This window comes from Amblyomma americanum, chromosome 1, assembly GCF_052857255.1.
Source record: "Amblyomma americanum isolate KBUSLIRL-KWMA chromosome 1, ASM5285725v1, whole genome shotgun sequence".
Lineage (NCBI taxonomy): Eukaryota > Metazoa > Arthropoda > Arachnida > Ixodida > Ixodidae > Amblyomma > Amblyomma americanum.
Genome location: NC_135497.1, coordinates 149,434,176 through 149,456,386, shown reverse-complemented (window position 1 = coordinate 149,456,386; position 22,211 = coordinate 149,434,176). Strand labels below are relative to the sequence as shown.

Genomic DNA, 22,211 nt, shown 5'->3' with positions numbered 1-22,211 from the left:
CGATGGGGTAAACGTGCAACGTGCACAGGCGGCAATCAAGCCAATCAAGCTAAAGATACAGACGCACAGCGCCAGCGGTGAGACCAATGAGGGGTGTCCGTGAGCGTCAGTGCAGCCACCTCTTGGCTCCCACGGAAGGCCTGCTTCATGGAGCGTGGCCTCTGCGATCGGCAACGCGGCGGTGCGAGGAGGGGCGGGAGGCCGAAGTTGGAAGGCGCATCGGCGGGGAAGCGTAGCTTGCTCGAGAGCGGTGCGAAACGGGGCGGGCAGATGGCCTGCGATGAGTCTCAAGAAAACATGCCGCACGCCAAGCGCACAAAGGGGTCGGAGGCAGGTTATCTCACATCGCGGCGCCGTGTTTACGCCGTCCGTTCACAGTAACCGATCAGCAGGGCTTAATGACGTTTATTATAAGTGTGATTTTGTGCCTTTGAAACAATGTATATTTAGACGGTCGCGCAGGTCTCGTTCATTATAAGCAAAAGTTCGTCTTAAGTGGGGCCGTTATATGTGGGCTCGACTGTATGTGGATGTCTGAAAAGCACCGTTATTCTAACACATTTTTAAGGATGTTGCATAAACACAAGGACATAAGGAACTTCTCATTCATTCAAAAAAGACTCCTCGCGCTGATGTATTCGATATTGTTATGTTAAATGCATCCAGAAATTCGAGAAATTATCACAACAACACAATGTGTGAACTGAAGACTACATTAACGAAAGCACCACACCGAAGTCCTGATATGCTGGACCTTAACCCTTAAAGGCACTTTGTACACAATTGTGTGTGTACAGAGCAAACTAACACCTTTTTCTGAAAGTGCGCTGCACCAAGTAGTTCATGTCACAAACAACCATAAAGTAATTGCAATAAGTGATAATTTATGAAACAGTGACCAGGATTCAGCATGTCGTCTGCCATTTTTTTATGAAGACAGCTTTCGCTACCAGGAATAAGTATTTTTTTTTTTTTTTTCACAATTCGTGCTTAGAGGAACAGCATTCACGGCGGAACTGAAGCAAGCCATCCTGCGTTACAGCCAAACCAGCCACTGGAGGAACACTGCATACCATCCGCACACCAGCGGACCGACGGAGCGCCTGAACAAAACCATCGCGGATATGTTCGCCATGTATGTCGATGCCGAACACAAGACCTGGGACATCGTCCTGCCTTACGTCGTCTTCGCATAAAACACCGCAGTGCAGGAGACCACCCAGATGACCACCCTTCCGGTTGGCAGGGAGGCCACGACCACGCCAGACGCCATGCTACCCAACGTTACCATGATGTGAACGTCGACGCCGCCGCCTACCTTCAACGCGCAGAAGCCCGAAGACTTTCCCGATTACAGATCAAAGACCAGCAGTGGATCGAAGGCAGATGCTACAACCTACGAAGACGCAACACGGAATACAAGCCAGGAGACAGAGTCTGGGTTTGGACGCCCATTCGCCGCCACGGAATGAGTGAAAAGCTTTTTGCGCAGCTATTGAGGGCCGTACAAGGTTCTTCGTCGGCTAGGTGAACTGGACTATGAAGTCGTCCCTGACGAAATGACTGCATCCCAGCGACGCCGCGTGCGACCATAAGTTGTCCATGTCGTCCGTCTAAAGCCCTATCATGGGCGCTAACAATTAAGGACACTGTGTTTCCATACTCGGTGTATATTTTTCACAATCTATTTCGCTTCCTGTCTTATGTTTTAAAGCATCGGGTCGATGCTTCTTCGAGAGGGGAGTAATGCCGTGAATCTTTGCAGTGTTTGTTCATTCTTCAAAGCTGCCGCCACGCCACTTTATCAGCTTGTCAATGCAAGACGTGACCAGATTAATCCCGATTGAACCTCGTTCCAGAATGTTCAAGTAACTTTTGCACGCTTTATCTCGAAAATTCGCTACAGTTGAATCCCGCTACAACGAAATCGACGGGACGCGCGAGAAATTTCGCTGTCAAGAAATTCACCAAAAATGCAAGGCAATAACTCCAGCAAAACATAGTTTTATTGCCAGAAATCTGTGAGCTTAGCCTGCTTGCGTTTCACTGCTAGCAGCAGCGTCACGCGACTCTCGCACTCTGTTAACAGCGACATCGCAACATCGTCAACGTCTATGCCAAGGAATTTTCTAATAACGTCTAACGCATCCAGTAGCTGCGATGAGGCTGCTGGGGCAGGTAAATTTTGAGCGGAGTCGTCTTCATGATCGGACGGCTCTTCCAGCTCGCGAACACTTTTGATGATGTCTTCATCGCTTCATTCCTAGTGGACAATCACGTCCGCGTTAGCGTCGAGGAAATCGTCCAGCGCTATGTCAGCAGGGACGTTTCCAGCTTCCTGGAGCGATTTCGAAGTAACGTCAATCCCCGGAGTCGATGACGATGGTACACTTTCCGCGGCTGCAGTCGTGCTGGTCGCCTTGCTGTCGACAAACCCGGCGTGCTTGAAGCAGTTGCAGATCACGCTGCACCGTGTTGCTCTCCATGCCGCAGCCATCATTTTTAAAGCCATGAAAAGATCGACTTTCGTCTCCCTACCAGTGTCAGTGTTCAGGAGAAGCCGCTGGATCAACCTCTCCCGGTAGGAAGACTTCATGCTCCGGATGATGCCTTGGTCCACAGGTTGAAGGACTCCACACTTAACAGCTTGACGTCATCATTGCGGTGCGCTGAACAACTGTCCAAAAGCAAACAAAGCTTTCGATTTTGTCTGCTCATGTCGCGGTCAAGTGCCACCATCCAGTCAGCAAAAATGGCACGGGTCATCCACGACCGGTTGTTTGCCATGTACTTGACAGGTATGCTCCTGTTCCCCTTGAAGCAGCGCGGTTTTGCACTTTTGCCAATAACTAACGGGGGGCGTTTGTCAGTCCCATCCACATTTGTGAACAGCAGTAATCACTCGTTTCTTGCTGTGTTTGCCTCCGTGGCAACGCTGCCCTTTAAAATCAAGCGTCTTTGCTGGCAGCATCTCATAGAAGAGGCCCGCCTCGTCTGCGTTATATATAAATATCAGACGGAGCGTAACTGCTCATTATGTCAGTCATGTTGTCCGCCGCCCATGCTGATGCGCCGTCAACATCCGCAGATGCCGATTCACCGCACAAAACCTTGCCAACGATGTTATGCCTTTCTTTAAAGCGATTCAGCCATCCTATGCTTGCCTTAAAGTCGTTCAGCCCTAGCAAACAAGCATAATTTAGGGCCTTCTGCTGTACAATTTTACCGCTCAGGGGCATGTTTGATGCTTGCGTATCGACGAACCAAGCATAGACAGCCTTGTCGAGCTATTCATACGTTGGTTGCGTCACTTTCTAGTGCTGCGCTGAAGTGACCGATGAAAGTGCCTTCCTAATGCTGTCCTTATTCTTCAACAACGTCGATAGCGAACTTGGCGCGATGCCAAAATCTGCGGCAATAATTGCGTTCTTCTTCCCGCTTTTCGCTTCAGCAATAACTCTATCCTTTTCTTCTAGCGAAATAAACTTTCGCTTCTTCGTTGGCGGCGACACGGCAGAGGCGATCGACGAGATCAGACTGCAGCGAGAGATCGACGATCAACACACACCGACACACGAGAAAATGACGGCAAGGGCTGCGGGGAAGGCGGGGAGGGGAGGCTGGTGACTGGATTTGGATTTGTCTTTGGCCCTCGTACGGCGCCAATAAGTCCCCTCCCTGCTTCCCTATGACGAATAAACGACTCCCAACCAAATTTTTTAATAAAGAATACATTAAAATGTAATAAACATACATTCCGTGCATTATTTAGCTGCTCCAAGTCACTGCTTTAGCAGGGAACGATCTCGTACAGCGCTCAACTTTTGAAGAAAGGCAGGCCACCGACTGGTGAAGGCTCGCGAAAAATTTGTAGAAGCGAATGTGTGCTCACAAAGCAATTCGTTTTTGAGGGAGTTGAATACATTAACTCCTATGGGGATTTTGCGGGGAATGAAAAATACTTCGTTGTGGCGAAAATTTCGTTGAAACGGCATTCATTTTGCCGGGATTAAACTGTATTAGCTTTAAACCAAGCACGGCCAGGAGCAGCGGGCATTCTGTTCGACGACTGCCAAGCACGCGTGTTGCCACGCCGCTGCCGAGTGATTCAGTTCATTGTGGGCGCAAGTCAGCCCAAATAAAGAGTTTTGTTTTGGCGCCATTTTAGCTGTCTTTCTGCTCTCAGGATCGCAGTCACCCCTTCGTGACAGTATACAATGTGGGCCAAGCCAACCTGCCAAAAATACAGGCCGCCCATAAAAATGTTGCGAACTAATTGGTTTGAACCATTCAGAAGAGTTCAACCAAAGTACAAAAGAACTGACAGAGGCTCAGGTGGTCCGATGCGATCAACTGCAGAAGCAGAATGCACTTTCAGGACAATGGTTTTGTCTTTAGTTGCATACCATTGCCTAAAGGTTGCGCAAATTCAGTTCGCTTTACTTTGGCTGGCTTTTATGGCTCACTAATGATTTTACGCTTTATTTTGCTGCATTTACATTTGCTTTAATTTGTCTGTCTTTAGAGATCGCTTACAATTTCTTTTTTATGCTTTTATATTTGTTGCATTATACACGTTACACCTGACATGGCACACCTAGTTGTCCTCTTTGTCCTCACCTCCCTGTATGCCCCGTTTCACAGAACAGCTGTGAAATGTTGTGGGATATGTAGCACTTGTGGAAGTTCCACCTTCAGAGTGTATCTACAATGGTAAAAGCCAAACCACAAGTTTTGGAGCCTATCTTGTGGCAGCACAGCTTGGTCCTGGCTAAAGTAGGTGGCAAAAGAAACCGCTAAATTTTGGGATGCTACTTATTCAAGAATTTGGCAAAGTTGGCACTGCAATGCATGATGGTTTACGGTTTATAGGGGTTTAACGTCCCAAAGTGACTCAGGCTATGAGACACGCTGTAGTGAAGGGCTCCGGGAATTTTGACCACATGGGGTTCTTTAACGTGCACTGACATCGCACATTACACGGGCCTCTAGAATTTCGCCTCCATCGAAATTTGACCGCCGCAGCCGGGATCGAACCTGTGTCTTTCGGGCCAGCAGCCGAGCGCCATAACCGCTCAGCCATCGCGGCGGCTGATGAAAAATGAATCATACTTATTAAATACCAGGCAAAACCACAACATGCAGCATTCAATATTTGTCCTATACAGGGTTTTGTCTTTTATTTTTACCAACAAACATGGGTGCTGATGGTGATACTAGCCCCAAAGCGCTTTCAGTATCAATGGCGCAGTATTTGAAAAGGTTTGTGCTGGTTTTGATAAAGCAGCGCGGCATGCAAAGCATTCTGCGCAGTGTTTTATAAGGTGCCAGTGCATGTGATACACAAGCCTTCGGCGCTTCTCTTTTTCCCTGGAATAACCATTTTCTCAAAAAAAAAAAAGCGCCCTCTTCAAACAGGAAATGCTCTGGGGCTAAGTCACAGTGTTGCCAGAACAAAAACATTCGACAAAACCATGTACATGAAGGCTTTCTCATGACAGCTTTGGAGGACGCCCCCAACTCTAGTGAGTATGAAAATCAACAAACCCTATTGCTGCTTGCATTCCCATGCATTCGACTGACAACCACTTGCACTTCTTTCCCACAGACGTCCACACTGACATCTTCCTCATTATCCAGCAGGCATCTGAAAAAATTCACAAGATGAAAAGATAACTACAACCAATCAGAAGCATTTGCACACTATAAATGGAATGGAAAAATAGGAGTAAATGGTGCATTAGTAATTAAGCCTGCCGTAAGTCTGTAAAGGAACTAAATGCACCAAGATCCACATTGTGTAGGAACCAAACACCATATAGTCCTCGCATTTAGAGAGGCATACTCCTGTCTCACTGGAATATTTAAGAACACAAGGTAAGCCATATACCACGTTTACTCTATATTAACGCGCCTTTATTTCTGGAAAAAAATTGCCTAAAAATGTCATGCACATTAGAATTTCAGTACAAAAATGAAACTATGCCAACCACACCCAATTGTCACCGGAGTTACAAAATGACGGCTGCATAATTTCCTTGAGCATCAATATTATCGATATCATCAAGTCACGCAGGCAGCGCAGTACGATCCATTTGCATGGGTTGACTCTAAGTCAAGTCCCTGTCATCCGCATTTGCCTTGTCTACAGCTTAAAAACGCAATTTCAAGGTCCCAATAGCAGTTATAATGTAAGATTAAAGTGGCTGACATGAAAACGGTGCAGAACCACGCACATGTGCCCAAATTTCACAAACTCAGCACACACTCTCCCGCCCCGCCGCGGTGGCTCAGTGGTTAGGGTGCTCGACTACTGATCCGGAGTTCTCGGGTTCGAACCCGACCGCGGCGGCTGCGTTTTTATGGAGGAAAAACGCTAAGGCGCCCGTGTGCTGTGCGATGTCAGTGCACGTTAAAGATCCCCAGGTGGTCGAAATTATTCCGGAGCCCTCCACTACGGCACCTCTTCTTCCTTTCTTTCACTCCCTCCTTTATCCCTTCCCTTACGACTCGGTTCAGGTGTCCATTTTCAGGTGTCCAACGATATATGAGACAGATACTGCGCCATTTCCTTTCCCCCAAAACCACTTATTATTATTCACACCCTCCCTTTCGCTGCTGCCTCCCTTTCACGGACAGCTCCTCATGCAGACAGAGAGCCAACGAAGTGCATTTAATACAGTCTGTACAAGCAAACAATCGCGAGAGCCACAAAGCCTCACCAATTCCAGAGAAACATGCTGCCCTTACTAGAAGTAAAAAAAAAATTGAAACGGCAAACAACGATGCTTGCTTATTTTATGTGCGCTTCCCGGCTACTACATTTCCCTGATGGTGTATGTTTTGTTTTTTTTTCCACAGCCACATGAAAAGCATAACGACGAGGTTCTACTGTATTAAACACATCCTAATGGCTCATGCTTGCTAAGCAGAGGTCTACATCTCGCGAATGTCAGCCCCAACCAAGCGTCATGCTGCATGCTTTGCATTGCTATTGTGCTCAGCCATGTTGATTGTTGACATTTGTCAGATTTGCGCTCGAATAATGATGGATAGGTGCAACTGAAGCAATGATTTGAAACTGAAAATGGCACTACAATATTTAAAATTACATTAAAATTTCACGTTTTGCATGCACACTTCATATCTTGTATCTTTATCTCTTACCATAATCATCAGGTGTGAATGATATTCGTCCCACTATATCTGATTCACTACGAACGACAGCAAACCTTCGATAGTAGAACCCCACTGTTGTTTTTTCACGGAACCACAACAACAAAAAAAATGTACCAGCCAAGAAGCATATCAGACAGGAAGCACACAAAAAAAATGTACATCGTTATTTGCCTTTTTTTTTTTACTCCTAGTAGGGGCAGCATGCTTCTCAGGAATCTGGCAAGCTTAGTGGCTCCACGACCATTCGCATGTACAGAATGTCCTAAATGCCCTGCGGTCTCTCAGCCTGAGCAGTGAAGAGGAAGGGCGCACGGAGCGAGCAAAGTTTGGGTACGAATGCACACACTTCTGCATTGTTTTCGTTGCAATCACTTCAAACCTATACAATCCTCTATTAAAATCATGAAATTGTGTTTTTAAACTGTAGGTGACAAGGAAAATCTTGATGACAAAACATGACTCAGAGCCTGCCTGTTCAACAAAGGTGCCTCAGTTACGACGTAAGAGCAGACTTCACATTGCATGGGTTCATATGGGAGCTTGGGTGGGACCGGCTCACGAAAACATAGCAGCTGGGAAAACGCAGCACCCGGAAACGTAACAATTAGGTTCTACTGGAGTATGATGGGTTTACTACAACAAACACTCGTTATTTAGATAACGCTAATTCAGAAATTCAGATAACTCGGACTGCCGCTGAAGTCCCGCCAAACACACATGTAAGTTGATGGCGTTGGAAGCTCGTATATTTGGACGCCCTTGAGCTGGCATTGGGTCATTTGGACGAGCTCCCAAAGTGGCGGTGTCAAGGTATGACCGGCTCAACAAGTGATAATTTAAACACTCGTCCTCGGGACTAAACTGCATATTACATTGTCTCCTGCACCCCCTCTGATGTGCGTGCAACGGCAAGCACACGGTGTTGATGATTGGAAGGCACCCATCAGTAGGCTAAAAGAGTCTGGCCACATAGTTTAGTTTTCAGAGCTTGGTCACGTGCCCACCGCAGATTAGAAGAGAAATGACGTACCACGCTCTCTGCAACGCACAGTAGAATATCAGTGATATGAATCGCACGGGGTTGTGAAAAAATTCGTACCATTCAAAGCTTTGCATCATCGAAACTAACAAAATTCATATGCAGAAACATAGAAATGCATTCACGCAGATCTGTTTATGGCTAACGGCTATATTAACGGCCGTGCGGCCATAGCAAGCTACTCACAGTGCATAGAGCGCAACTGGCGATTGCCAAGTCGGCAATGTGCGGGCCATATACCGCTGACCCCTGCTCGCGATGTGTACAGCACAATTACCAATCACGACGTTGGTGATGTATGGGCAGCGCTTAGTGCTCAAGAGTGCGGTCGCGGGTTGTGCTTACGTATCATCCAAAGTGGTGCGGGAGATACCGTATATACTCGCGTAATGAACCCACTTTTTTTTCCAGAAAAGTTGAAATCAATTTGGGGGGAGGGTTCATTATGCGGGAAAAAAGGTTTCGACAGATTTTTTTGGAAGAGAGAAAATTCCATATCATACCTCTGCCCATCCTTCCGTCATAACAAATGCAAGCGGTCAGACACCTTCAAGCCGCTGGGGTTTAGCATCGTTCACTCTGACGTGATCCGGCAATTTTGTGGTAGCTGGGGGTGCGGGCCAATCACGGCCAGATAATGCAAACATGCTGAACATTGGCCCTGAAGGTCAGGTGAGCGTTTTTTACGTGAGGTTAAAAAACACATGGGATGCTTACGAATGTGTAATGCGAATGTTTAAGCCTTAGCTTAGAGTACACGTCTTGGCGGTCTGCCAAGTTCCCTCAGTGCGCCGCCCCAGCCCTCCCATCTGGCACGAGCTCTCCTCAAAAGATAACCAAGCAGCAATGTTATGGGCCGGCAGCATCTTGGCGCGCTGCCAAGGTCTGGGCTAGGACAATGTGAACTGAGGTACCAGCTACTGAGGAAAAAGCTAAAAGCTAAAAAAAAGTAAATTTTGGACGACAAAAGTGGGGGGAGGGTTCATTATGGGAGTGGGTTCATTACACGAGTATATACCGTAGTTCGGAACATCCAGAATTCCGCACATTGTGCACAATGCACTCCGGCCAGGGAATTTTACGAACCCGTATCAACCATGTTCATATCACCGAGATTAAGAATTACTGTATTTAGAAAGCACCAAGAAGCCGTCATGTTTTGTAAACTACAAAAACTAGGCTACACGACCAGCAAAACAACTGATGGCAGTTCAACACTAAAAACATCATCAGTGCACCAAAAATAGAACAATTTAAACATAGCATCAACTCTTCCAAGTAGATTTGCCCAGGTGATAAAAGCAAGACGCACTTAAGGAGATCTTTTCTTTATTTCGAAACAGAGGAAACCATGCAAACACATCCTACCTCAAGTCATGCTCCATTTAAACAGTGAATAGGTGTGGTTGGAACCACTTTAAAATACCTTCCACTGCTCATACGGGCACGCTGTTTGAAGGGCATGTTCTTTAGGAATCCTGGCATTTTTGAAGTGCAAAATCAAAAAATCATGTTTTGGTCAACATTGCTTAACATACCCCCCCCCCTTCCCCACTAAAAAGTTAAGGTTTCACAAAGATGTTAAAGACTGAGGCATCATTATACAATTTATGAACCACTTGCAATTCTGAAAACTTGCACACAAAAATGGGCATATTAGATTATCTTACATCTGCTGCTGGGACTGCTGAATTTCCTGCTGATTCTCCTGTGAGGAACGAAAGATGGACTCCAGAAGGTTTCCCCCAGCTGCCATTCCATCTGTGGGATCACCGCCACCTCCAGCAGCTTCATCCAAGCCACCATTGGCTTCCACTCCCTCTGCTGCATGACACCACGAATGAAACTTGTGAGTAGCATGCAGATCCCCCCAAAAAAGACTGCAATAGTTGTTCACTATTGTCTGGAATAATGTGAAGCAAAAAAAAAAACAGATTCTTACACTGGAAAACATGCATAATAAATTAGGAATGCTTTACAATTTTTTTTACTGCGAACAACTTACTTTTAGCCCACTCAATATTTTGCAAATTCAGCTAAAATCTCAGTTGGGAATATATTGAAAGCACTAAATTTTTAAAGGAATACAAGAGTGGCAGCATCTTTAGTTCTGCCCTCTTCCCCAAGGTCTGTGACCTTTCAGACACTGCAAAGGCTACATGGTTCATGCTACTTGGCACCTCACTCGCAAAACCGACCCCTTTGGGAGCATGGAAATGAGGCAAGCTTGTCCGACAGTGGTGAGAGTGCCGATGAGCTGAGCTCGTCCGACAGTGATTAGCGCGAATGCGGAGATGAATGGTGAAATAAAATGTTTGCATCTGTCGCCAGCTTTTTTATTATCTGACACAGTAGTCAAAGTGGCACCATAGACTGTTAATGTGTAGCTATGTGCCTTATTCGCGTATAACAACAGCTGAGAAAATTTGATGAAAAAAAGTGCAGCTTATACACAAATATATATGATACGTGTCAGACAGGCGAATTTACGTCACACATCCAGCTGCTGCATTTCGCCTCGTGAGGTGTCACTGTGGTGACATGGTGCTACACTTGAGGAAAATGCCATTTGGAATGCACTGTTAGACAGAGAGCTCTATTCCTGATGTATAAACCCACAGAGCGGCTGATTCTGTCAATTTCACCTCAGCCAAGCCCAGGCACCCGCTTAGGGAGAACGGCGCCAGAACGAAAAAGCAAGAAAATTCCCACTCTGGGCGCCCAGTGCACACACAAAGGAACAAGAAAATTGTGTGGCCAATGGCGCATCTGCCACAGCGAACAGTGCCTCCCAATAAATGGTGCTGGTGCCCACACAGCAGGCTCACGAAAACTGCCGCACCCAAGCTGAATGGTGCGAACAGCAGCAAGCTCGGCAACACATACAGCAAGAATCTACCTACGAAGAAAAAAGCAAAATCTCTGCAAACCAATGGTCTCATCCTGTGACAAACAAAGCAAAACTGAGTTGTCCCTCGACAAACTTCGTTTAACAGTGTTCAACCACTGCTAATTTTTTTTTCCCAGCAACCTACTACGTATGCGCTCTCCCTTCTATTTTTGTAAGGCGAAGCCGCTGCGCCTGACTTTGATGGCAGGCATTTTTTTCGGAAAAGACATCACGAACTATGGGACAATATATATTAGGTACTGTGCTATCATGTTTTAAGCCTAAGCTCATGCCCTTGGCGCTGACCTGCCTGAAGAAAGGAGACCCAGTCTGGTTAGCTAGAGTCCTTGAGCCGAGGATTAAGCGGACTAAATGCAGCGCTGACAACGTACTGCCCAGCAGGTGTTTCACAGATAGTGAACGCACATCTACTATGGCTAGACGAAGCAGGCACTGCTCTGAGCTATTTCTCCTAAAGTAAGGTCATGCCTACATTGTACAAGAATTTTAACCACACAAGAATGCTGATTGTTCACATGTACAGTATACAGACTGTTTAAGCTGAGTGGAGTAAGTCCGTCAAACTCACGACGAGGCTACTGCTTTTGCAGCCAATGTCAGTGAAGTTAATCGGGTGATGCCGAGCAAATGACTAATTGCGAGCATCACTCTTTGAAAATGACACTAAATTTGGCTGTGTGATAGGAGGAGCTGCTGCAATTATTTTTATCGCGGTGAAGTGCAAGCTACGAATTAGTCGCAACAAAGAAACTGCAAAAGATTGCTCATGAGTGAGGTTAGGCTTGATCAAGGAGGTTTGAGAGAATGAAGATGATTTTAGCCTTGTAATTACTGGACAGTGACTTCAGTCTTATGCAATGCATAAGTCCAGTATATTTGCAAAACATGTACTGGAAATCAAACCTTTCATATTAATTCACCGTTACAAAATAAATGGATTGTATTCACATTCATACAGGTATCAACATCACTACTCGCCAAGCAAACATTGTTGCAAGGAGGAAGTCAGATATTTAAGCATATATGATAGTCAGAGCTATTATATTGCACCCCACAGACTGACGCGTCACATATGATGCTCATGTTCTTCTCTTAATTTTACTTGCCAGAAACAATGGGCTTGCACGGTAGAGAGAGCACTAATACCCCTGCCACACAGGCACTGCAAAGGCCTTTGAGAATCAGGTCCTTAGGCATAAGGAGTGCAGCTACATGGCACAAATGCTGCGCCTTTCCCGCTAAGGGCCTTGGAGGCAAAGGCACCTGTCCGAGACCTATTGAGCCCAAAAGTGCAGCCTTCGAGAACCTGCGACCGCAAAGCTGCCCATCGTCAAAAAGTAAAAGCAAAGAAAAAAAATACCTGCAGTTAACAATGTATGAAAACATCTTTAACAAATACAAAAGATTTGTCTGGTTTTGCTTTCTATACGGGCGTTTATACATTACGCCCCGATTTCAGGACACTAAAATTTCAAGGCAATACACAATACCTGCTGCTGCTGATGTTGCAGTTATTTAAAGGAAGCAGTAAGAATAAAAGAACTGTCTTAAGCTTTACGAATGAACAGAATACCCAAATTTAATTTTAAAACACTCACTTCAGCCACCTCATGCACAGCAGCGGGTGATAAACCTCAACGACTGTTTCACCTTTGGGCTGCACCATGTAGCTGCGTCGCTGCTCCTTTGAGTTTCGCTACTTTGCTGAAAACACTTGCCTTTACTGGAAAGGCCTCCAAGCAATGCCATGCGACCGGGGTATTAGCTCAATAGCAGCGTTATTAGGCTCACAATGGCGCACAATTATCTAGTTTGACAATGTAATATTTGTGGTGACATTTAATGCTGGGCATTATGTGATTCATCAAACGTTCTTGCAGTTCTGTCGAGCAAAATTTTCTCACTGCCATGTGCGACGGATGAGCAGTAGCCTTCAAGTTTAAGAGCAAAAAATATAAATGCCTTATAACCCTGTCACATGGCATTCCTCGAAGGCCTTTCCAGGAAAGGCACCTTTTTTCAGCAAAGGAGTGAGAGCTTAAATGAGCCTAGACGCTGCTACACGGTGCAGCCCAAAAGTGAGAGTCGTCGAAGCTTGCACCCGTTGCTCTGCTCGAGCCGGCTGAAGTGAGTGCTTTAAAATTAAAGTGGGGGATTCTGTTCATTCGTTGAGCTCAGACCATTTTTTTCATTCTAATTGCTTACTTGAAAGAACTGCAACAGCTGCTCTCATCAGTAGCAGCAGGTTTTGCGTATTGCCTTTGCCACCAGGGGCACTCGTTGCTGCAACACTTTACTGTCTTAAAATCTGGGCATAAAATATAAACACCGCGCAAAAAGCAAAGCCGGACACTCCTTTTGCATTTTTAAACGATGTTTTCAAACACTGTTGGCTTCATCTACTTTTTTTTCATTGCTTTTACTTTTTGACGGATGGCACTGCAATGGCAGGTTCTCAAAGGCCACGCCTTTGGGCTCCAAAGGTCTTGGACGGGCGCCTTCGCCTACAAGGCCCTTCGCGGCAAAGGTGCAACATTTGTGCCGTGTAGCTGCACACCTTACGCCTTCAGATATAAGGACCCAATTCTCAAAGGCCTTTGCGGTGCCCGTGCGACAGGGGTATTACATGTACTTGCACGAATAAATGAAGCACAAACAGAGCTTAAACGCCAACATAGAAACACCAAAATAACGGCCCCCTGGAGAGGAAATACAAGCGAGGTTGATTAACACATCTAAAGGACAGCCTTTGTGCCTTCGAATTCATATCACCTTACTTATATAGTATTACGCTTCCCAGAGCTAAGGTCTTTTTATTTTGCTGTGCGCGTTTCAATTGTTGCTGACAATACCTTTCAAAATTGATTAATGTAGTGAGAAGAAAATATTCAAACAATTTGATCATGAATATAGAGGCCACAAAATGGCCCATTCAAATTTCAGTTTGTTTGGCAGTTGTCTTCAAGCCGATTTGTGAGTCAGCACCTATCGGATCCCAAACATTACTGATGAGAATATACAATCGCTGGGCGGCTACATTCACCTGTAGAGATGACAGCAACCTGTTCTTTTTCGCTTTGAGCGCATAACTTTCGTTCTCAGAGTTTTCATTACCTTCCCCTTAGCATTAACTTGTCATTTAATCACGGACCATGAGACATACGGGAGAAAGTGATCAGTGTTTTTCCTTCTGGATTTAAAACCACAAATGCTCGACATAGCCTAAGGAATTGGAGAGTGATTCCTTATTTTAAATGTTTTCATCAAGCCAAGTTTCCGATGAAGAATCTGTGCAGATGTGGACTCTGTTGAAGATACTCAGCTTAAGCATCTGCATTTTGTTTTCTTTGATTTCGGTACCACGCTCGCTATGAACCAGCGGGCTACAGCATGTTGCCGCAGACACAAGCATGGGGCCAGCGGTAGGGTCGTCGAGCCGCTAGAGGCAGCAGGCGGCGTAACTCCCGGAGAAAAGCTCGCATCGCTTCCAAGGCGAATGCAAAGCCCGCATGAAGGAGCGCGCGCGACCCCTTCGGGACCGGCCGTGCCTAAGTGATCATAAGTTATCTGCATTATGTGCCCTTCCCATTTCCCCTTCTTTATCTCAGCTAGGATATCACTAACACGCGTTTGTTCCCTAACCGACTCTGCTCTCTTCCTATCTCTAAAATTACCTGCATCATTTTGCTTTTCATACTTCGTTGTGATGTGCTAAATTTGATTTCAGGTCTTTTCGCTACGTTCAAATTTTTGCTCCACAGATGAGTACCGACAAGATACAGCTGCAGTACTTTACTCTAGAAGGATACTGGTAAGCTACTATAAATGACGAAGGTAGCGCAGACAGATACAGTGGCACTGAGACTTGTTTCTATCACATCCTGTGTTATGCGCTGGCTTGTGCTATAACAGCGAGTACCTACCAAATGCAATCTGCCCGACAAAAATGTTTCACATCTAAATGCCTAGGCCGAAAATATGTCCTTTAAAAAATCTGACACTGTGTGTCGTTTTTTAAAACTTCCAATTCATCCAGCAAACAGCATTCAGACAACTTTCCATAATCTTTCATGCCACTCAATGAACAATTGGCAATCACCCAGCCGGGGTGCCTTAATGGCTATGACGTTCAGCTGATGAGCCCAAGGATGTGGGATCGAATCTAGGTCGCCGCGACTGCATTTCTACTGAGGCAAAATGATATAATGCACACGTGTTGTGTGACGTTAATGCATGTTAAAGAACCCCAAGGGGTTGAAATTAATCCGGAGTCCTCCAAAAGAGCATTTCTCAAAGCTATCTGCCACTTCAGGACGTTAAACATATACCATAACATAGCCTACCGAACTGTCCGTAATGATGCCTAAGCTGACAACACCTAAACAAGCAAAGTTCTGAGTGCTATTGTGCACAGTATAATGGCCAGTAAGTGATGATGCACACCAGATAAACGAGCGATGAGCACTGCATAAAGATGCACTTCATCTGCCCAAAACTATACATTTATGTATGTAAAGATACCTGCGCAGATAAGTTCCAGATGGCTACAGGGTGATCCACTCTCAGGGTAAACATGCAAGTGAGTTGGCGCTCGACACGGCCGCGCATCGGAGCAAAGTGGCAGGCGACGCGGTTCTTCGCGTCGCCTGCCACTTTCCTTTAAGCGCGGCCGGGACGGAGACGCAGGCATTCCGAACAGCACGGCGCGAAAACACAGTCGCGTGTTCATCATAACAGTGGATAACCACATAAACACAGTCCACAGCGCTGTCGAGTCAGCCTTTAGCTAGTTCCTACAGCTAATTTGGCAGCCTCTTCCCAAAGCAATGAAAGTAAGTTTCAGAACATCACCTGTCATGGCAAAGGAAAGCACGCTAACTGAGTATCAGACTTATTTAAAGAAATGAATTGTCAGCAGCATGTCTTAAAACATTAAACCATACCGATCTGAAGCCTCACATGGTATGCGACGAATGGTTCGAAGGTTTGGAACGCGGCACGTTCCCATGGCATGCAACGAACTGTTTCAAGGCTTTAAACGCGGCAAAAACGCAACGAGGAACTTTTCTTCACTGCAAAGAAACGAACAAAAAGCCCGCACAAGAATATTTTGCTACCTACCACTCATCACGACAATTTCGATCACCGGTGAGTGATCCTCGAATAGAGCTGCAGCCTTTCAACAGACACAGCGATGAACGCCGAAATGGCGCCGACTGCGCCTTACAGCTATTCGTAATATATAAACTGTCAGCTGCACGTATCAAAACATTCTTAGTTAAACAATGCCGACCACCCCTCTAAGGAACGAACGATTGGCGCCAAAGTTTGCTACACGAGCAAAGGAACGCAGCGAGCAATCATAGGAACGCAGCGTGCAATCATAGCACTAAGACGCAAAAATAAATGGAAGCAAACCTTTATCAAAGCATCTGACAGCGCCTAGTTACTTGAAACATCTTTTGTCTGAAGCTTTCACTCGGTGTTCCACGTTTTGGGACAAAAATGACGCCGTGAAACAACGATGAAACCGCGAAACAAAGACACTGAAGAACAACTCCGCGCGTTCATACTCTATGCATGCCGATGGCGCACTGCTCCAGTGAAATGACAAAAATATAGTGTTTTCTATTAGAGCTGCCAACAGCCAATAATTTGCATAGCACGTTTGGGCGTACACGTAAAAAGGAATACAGCAACGCGTAACCATGAGATACATGTTAGCTTTAGGAACGCTAGTTGTCAAATCGGGCTTAGGCCTAACAATTCTAATTTGAAACTTACAAGGAGCAGACGGCGATTTCCCCAAGTGAAGAATATCTTTTAGAAGCCTTGTGGCCTCGTTTGCGTCGATGGAGCCTTCATGAGAACTCATTTTGACGACTCGGCCTTCTAGCGAACCGCACGCAACGACGACGAGACGCAAACTCCGCTCGCACGCATGCCTCACAACGCAGCATAGACACGACCGAGACACAATGAAATGAGTACTGCCGAAAGGTTGCGCTAGTGACAGCTGAATTCATATCTGTTTTGCGGAGCCATGCATTTCATGGCGGAGCTTGCATTTGAGGACATAGATCCTGAGGCATGAGTTACAGCATGGAGGAAAGAAAATTTCCTCCATGAGTTGCACAAATCTTTTTTGTTCTTGCATATGCTCGCTTACCAAGTCATTTAGGAAACTTACAATAGGGGTAAGGGCTTCTCTGCATCCTACACGAGCATGGCAGCCGTCAATTTCATGGGACTGTTGATTGCGAGACACACACGCGGCGAGAAGTTGTAATTTGCTTGCAAACGGCGCAGTTTACACTGAAGCGGAGAAATGAGGGCGCATTCAAAAGACGATAAGTAATCTCATCTTGGGAGCGCTCGCTGAATGGTGCGCAACAAACGAACCAATGAGAAAGCGGGCGACTGTTTCTGCGCCGGCATCCTAAACAGATGTGACAGTGCATTTTTTGGTCCGAGGTAGCGCACTCGCTGCGGTGGCTGGTTAAGCGGGCTGCTCGGCTCGAGTCCGCAGGCCCCCGCGGTAGCCACATTTTGATAGAATCGAAATGCAAGAGAAAGAACGTCCGTGTTCTTAGATTGACGTCTCCGAGCATGGCATGAAGGTTAAAGGCTTCGAGGGCACCTTTTATGCCTTCACAAATGAGGCGGAAGGAATGTGTGTCATGTGCGTCGCAATCAGTGCGAAAATTGATGGGTGGCTGCTAGGTGGATAGGCCGCACCTCAATAAGTCTGTTTTTGGCGGATCTGCCTATGGCATATATATGTAGATGTGGTAATAAAACGCGGTTCAATTATACCTTATATGCCGTTAATTTCAAAGAGCTATTTCATCCTGCCTTTGCACTGCCAATCAGAAAATAATGCTCAGTAATGATACACCGCCAGCAACGCGACAACGCCGCGCAAACGCCAAAATCGCCGCAGAAGGAAAAATGGAAAAAGTGCGAAGCAAACTATAAAAAGTAAAACCGCGGCGTGCGCAAATGTCTGCGCAGTAGGCGCCGCTACGTCTGTTGACTGTTGGTCGGTCCAGTAACCACTTTAGTTTTTTTTATTTCTCTCCAAGAAGACGTCTTCGCCTGTGGACGACACGTTTAATCTGCGTCACAGCGGGGCTCCCGGTGGGAGCGGCAGCGGGCCAAATAATGAACAGGCCTAAACATCAGCAGCAGTACGACCCGAAGATCGCGGGCCTCTACGATCTCGGCGACACACTCGGCCGGGGCCATTTTGCGGTGGTGAAGCTTGCTCGGCACGTCTTTACGGGTGAGCAAGTGGCCGTGAAGGTGATCGACAAGACCAAGCTAGACGACGTTTCGAGAGCCCACTTGTTCCAGGAGGTCCGCTGCATGAAGCTGGTGCAGCACCCAAATGTTGTTCGGCTGTACGAAGTCATCGACACACAGACAAAACTCTACCTTGTGCTCGAGTACGGCGACGGGGGAGACATGTACGATTACATCATGAAGCACGACCGGGGCGTCAGCGAGCAGGCGGCCCGAAAGTACTTTCGGCAGATCGTGCATGCTATCTGGTACTGCCACAAGTTGCACGTTGTGCACCGCGACCTAAAGCCGGAGAACGTGGTCTTCTTTGAAAAACTGGAGATGGTCAAGCTGACGGATTTCGGTTTCAGCAACAAGTTTTGCCCAGGCCAGAAACTGGAGACTTCTTGCGGTTCTCTGGCCTACTCGGCACCCGAAATCCTTCTGGGCGATTCGTACGACGCGCCCAAAGTCGGTGAGCGCGGCCGCACCTCTGTGATCGGTTTCAATGAAATCAGCGGCTTGGTTCAATTCTTTCTCAGGGTTGCAGGGAACTGCACACGCTTCGCGTTCCCTTGCCGCAGAAGATTAAATGCTGCCTTGAAATCCATTTACATGACGCATGCACATATCACCGCTCAATGTAGGCTTTTACTCGCTTCCTACATTCAGTCGGTGATGTCTTGCAGAACTTGTTTCAGTGAGCTACCAAGCAGCACTTAAGACACTGCTGATGCGAACTCCGGCTGCATGTTGTTGCCCTGTTGCACCTCAGGCGAGGTGGCTGTGAGCGGTGTGCCCCCAAAGAGCGCGTAAGATCAGCAGCGCATCTGCTGTGCCCCGCCGACGCTGCATAAATGCGAACATTAAACGTTTTGTTTCGGCCTGCCAAAGGATGTGCATGCATGCCCTATTTAGCACTTGGGCAGTGCCCACCACTACTGCTTAGTATGCAGCTAGGATGTGATTCCTAGTTTATTTTAATTCAAGGTGGTGTTTGTAGTGTTTTGCACTTATTTCTTCTTATTGACAGATGTTTGGAGCCTTGGGGTGATCCTGTACATGCTGGTTTGTGGCCATGCTCCATTTCAAGAGGCCAATGACAGCGAGACACTCACCATGATAATGGACTGCAAGTACACTATCCCCCCCTATGTGTCCGAGGACTGCAAAAGGCAAGGGTTTCTTTTGCTTACTTTTCTTGGGCCTATAGTGTCATCAAAAGTTAGAGTGCAAAAGAACAAAGTAAAAGACAGCATGGCACCTCTGTCTTGTCTTCTACCTTGTCCTTGTTTGGAATTGTGCTCTTTTACCTTCTAAAGAATATGCACCAACTGCATAACAACAATAAGTTGAAAACTACTTCTCGTCCTCATGTGCTCAAAGGAGTTCTTGGAGGCTCCATCTTCAACTGAGATGGATGAACTGTGCAAACAGCTGTGCCCATTCTAGATAGGTACAGCTCTTTGAGAAAGGCGTTGTAAATGCCATTATTTGCACGTATTTGCTGCTTTTCATTCAAGCTTTGTCTGTATAGCTTCTTGATAACGCAGTGCCTTAATAGAGCCTGCACATTTGCTGTAGTGAAACCAAGATTAGGAAAGTGCTGCTGTGCCCTGTAGTTTCTTGTTAAGAACATTGACACATGAGTAGTTTCTTTGCAGGATGTGATCTCGCATCCTACAAGGAAACTACACAAATGTTTATCTTCCCCCTTAGGTGTTTTTATTGCATTGAGACAGTTATGAGTGACTGTACATATTCATGGGTCCAACCTGGTAATGTATGAATTGCTTTTTTAACTTAGGAGGCTCCGCATATGTCATTGAAATCATCCAGTCTTGCTTTGCTGGATCTAGCTGCCACTGAGTGAAACTCTGAGCAGACATTTGCTAACATGTTTCCTGATTTTCGTTGAGGTATAAAATGCTTTTGATAAGTTGCAGTGCATCCTTAATACAGTATATTAAATGGCTCTGTGAATTTCTTGGTGTTGTCTCCATGCCACCAGTGTTAATCCCATATGCGGTAACTAGCCACTGGTTATTTGAAACACAGTAAATACTTTTCGGCATATCAGGTGTAGCAAAAGTGCTTTGGTTGCACATTTGTCCCTGTTTCAACTTGAGTGAAGCACTGTAGTGTTAGTGACTGTTTGAAGAGAGACCTGTTTTATAATTATCATCATCCATTGCTTCACGTGTGCCACCAAAAACTCATAGTTTTTCATCTTATCTGAGAATTCCAAAGCATTTATCTTTTAGAAAGCACATATGCACCTTCAGAGCCAATCATTCCCAACTATAACTTGATGAAGCACAACAGAAGTACTTCCCCAGAGAAACAAACCCTTTCTGGAAAATTTTGTTTACGAATGGTGGAATACATAAGACGATTCAAAAGGGCAAATGCATGCTGGATTAGTGTCACGGGTGATCTCTACAAGGGCATGCAGCATCTGGGCAGCTTGCCTAGTGTTTACACTGCACAGCTCTATGTGATGCCCATGCACATTTATGTGCTTACTTGAAATGATGTTATTGCACATGCAAATGCAGGCAGAGTGTATCAATCCACAAGGCATGCATTGGCTTTGGGAAAAAAAAAAAAAATTTGCTGCTATCGTACTGTAAAAACTAGGATCAGTATCACATCTCTTATGAAGCAGTTTTGTTATCTAGTACTGAAAGGTCCTGGATGCGCTGCAGTTTTTCTTTTTATGTGTGTGTGTGCTTGTAAACATTTGAGTGAAAGACAGAATTTCTTGGAAAGTGTAAGAATATGCACACTGTGGCCAGCCATGAAATCATCTCAAGTTTTTAAATGACTCCAATGCAGAAACTAAAACAAAAAAGCGCCTAGTTTTAAAGGATTGCTCAAACTATGAAATTATTGTATGCATGCATTTCTGTGCAGGCTCACTGTTTGCCAACTGCTTAGCCAATAAGAGTATCCCTAATAATATTCAGTGCCTTATTATATGAAACACTAGCATTAGGGCATTGTAGCTGTGTTTTTGTAGAACTTTTTGCTTGGCTAGTTCATGCATGTTGTAGAAAGAAACACTAAGTGCTTGTCTGTGTCGCTTGCTTGCATTTGTTTGTGTTGACACTTCTTTTTCTATGTTTTTATGTTGAGGATCTACTGTTGTTCCTACACAAATGGTTGTGGTTGTAGTAGCTGCAGAACACACGTTCCATGACTGCAAGCATTGTTTTTGTCAAGTTTGCTAGAAGCAGCTAAAGGGTATTTTATTTTGACGTAGAAGTGTTTAAATTAAATTGTTGAACCCTCTGAACTTGTCATTGTAGCAATATTATATCATTCTTGGTCATCAAATAGTAGCATGTCTGAATGAATGAGTAAACTTTATTTAGAGAATGAAGCTTGTCCTCCCACGTTGGTGACCTGGTGTGTGTTTAACCCAGCTTGGTTGTCCAGATGACCTGCTTCCTACTCGGCGTAGTTGGGCATATTACCATTGGAAGTGGAGCCGAAATAAGAATGTTGATGAAACAAATTTTTAAAGGTAGTCTGGCGCTAATGCCCAAGGTAATCACAACTTTTCATGCTAACAGCCTAGTCTACGCAGTTTGCTTTTAAAAGAATAATGAAGAAAGAAAACTTGAAAATCTGGTATCACCCCTCCCGTAAAGGGACCTTGCGACATTTCTTTTACTGCTGATTATTATGGTTAAAGGGGCTGTGAAACACCGCTTGAACGGATGCCGGTTATGCTGCAGATGGATTCTTTGTCACACAGATGCTGATTCAGAAAGAATTACGAGAATCGATGCA

The 22,211-nt window shown here is 45.6% G+C and overlaps 2 protein-coding genes across 9 annotated transcripts in view; one reads left to right on the top strand and one right to left on the bottom strand.

Annotated features, from left to right (window-relative positions):
* Positions 1–17,518, bottom strand: part of Ge-1 (Enhancer of mRNA-decapping protein 4 homolog Ge-1) — an 89,249-nt gene extending 71,731 nt beyond the window's left edge. For 4 of the 8 annotated variants that reach the window (XM_077647286.1, XM_077647288.1, XM_077647290.1 and 1 more), the window contains exons 1-3: positions 16,914–17,099; positions 9,889–10,042; positions 5,548–5,647 (exon numbers count right to left, since the gene is read on the bottom strand). In XM_077647286.1, the coding sequence (XP_077503412.1) occupies positions 5,548–5,647; positions 9,889–10,042; positions 16,914–17,004 (345 nt within the window). In that variant the 5' untranslated portion in view covers positions 17,005–17,099. Of the gene's footprint in view, positions 1–5,547; positions 5,648–9,888; positions 10,043–16,913; positions 17,100–17,319 lie in introns of those variants that run through there. The other 4 variants (XM_077647289.1, XM_077647293.1, XM_077647287.1 and 1 more) reach the window with 4 other exon arrangements.
* Positions 17,519–17,588: 70 nt separating this feature from the next.
* Snrk (SNF related kinase) overlaps positions 17,589–22,211 on the top strand; it is a 32,571-nt gene continuing 27,948 nt past the window's right edge. The window contains exons 1-2 of the mRNA XM_077647294.1: positions 17,589–18,888; positions 19,447–19,588. Coding sequence (XP_077503420.1) covers positions 18,294–18,888; positions 19,447–19,588 — 737 coding nt within the window. The 5' untranslated portion in view covers positions 17,589–18,293. The remainder of the gene's footprint in view (positions 18,889–19,446; positions 19,589–22,211) is intronic.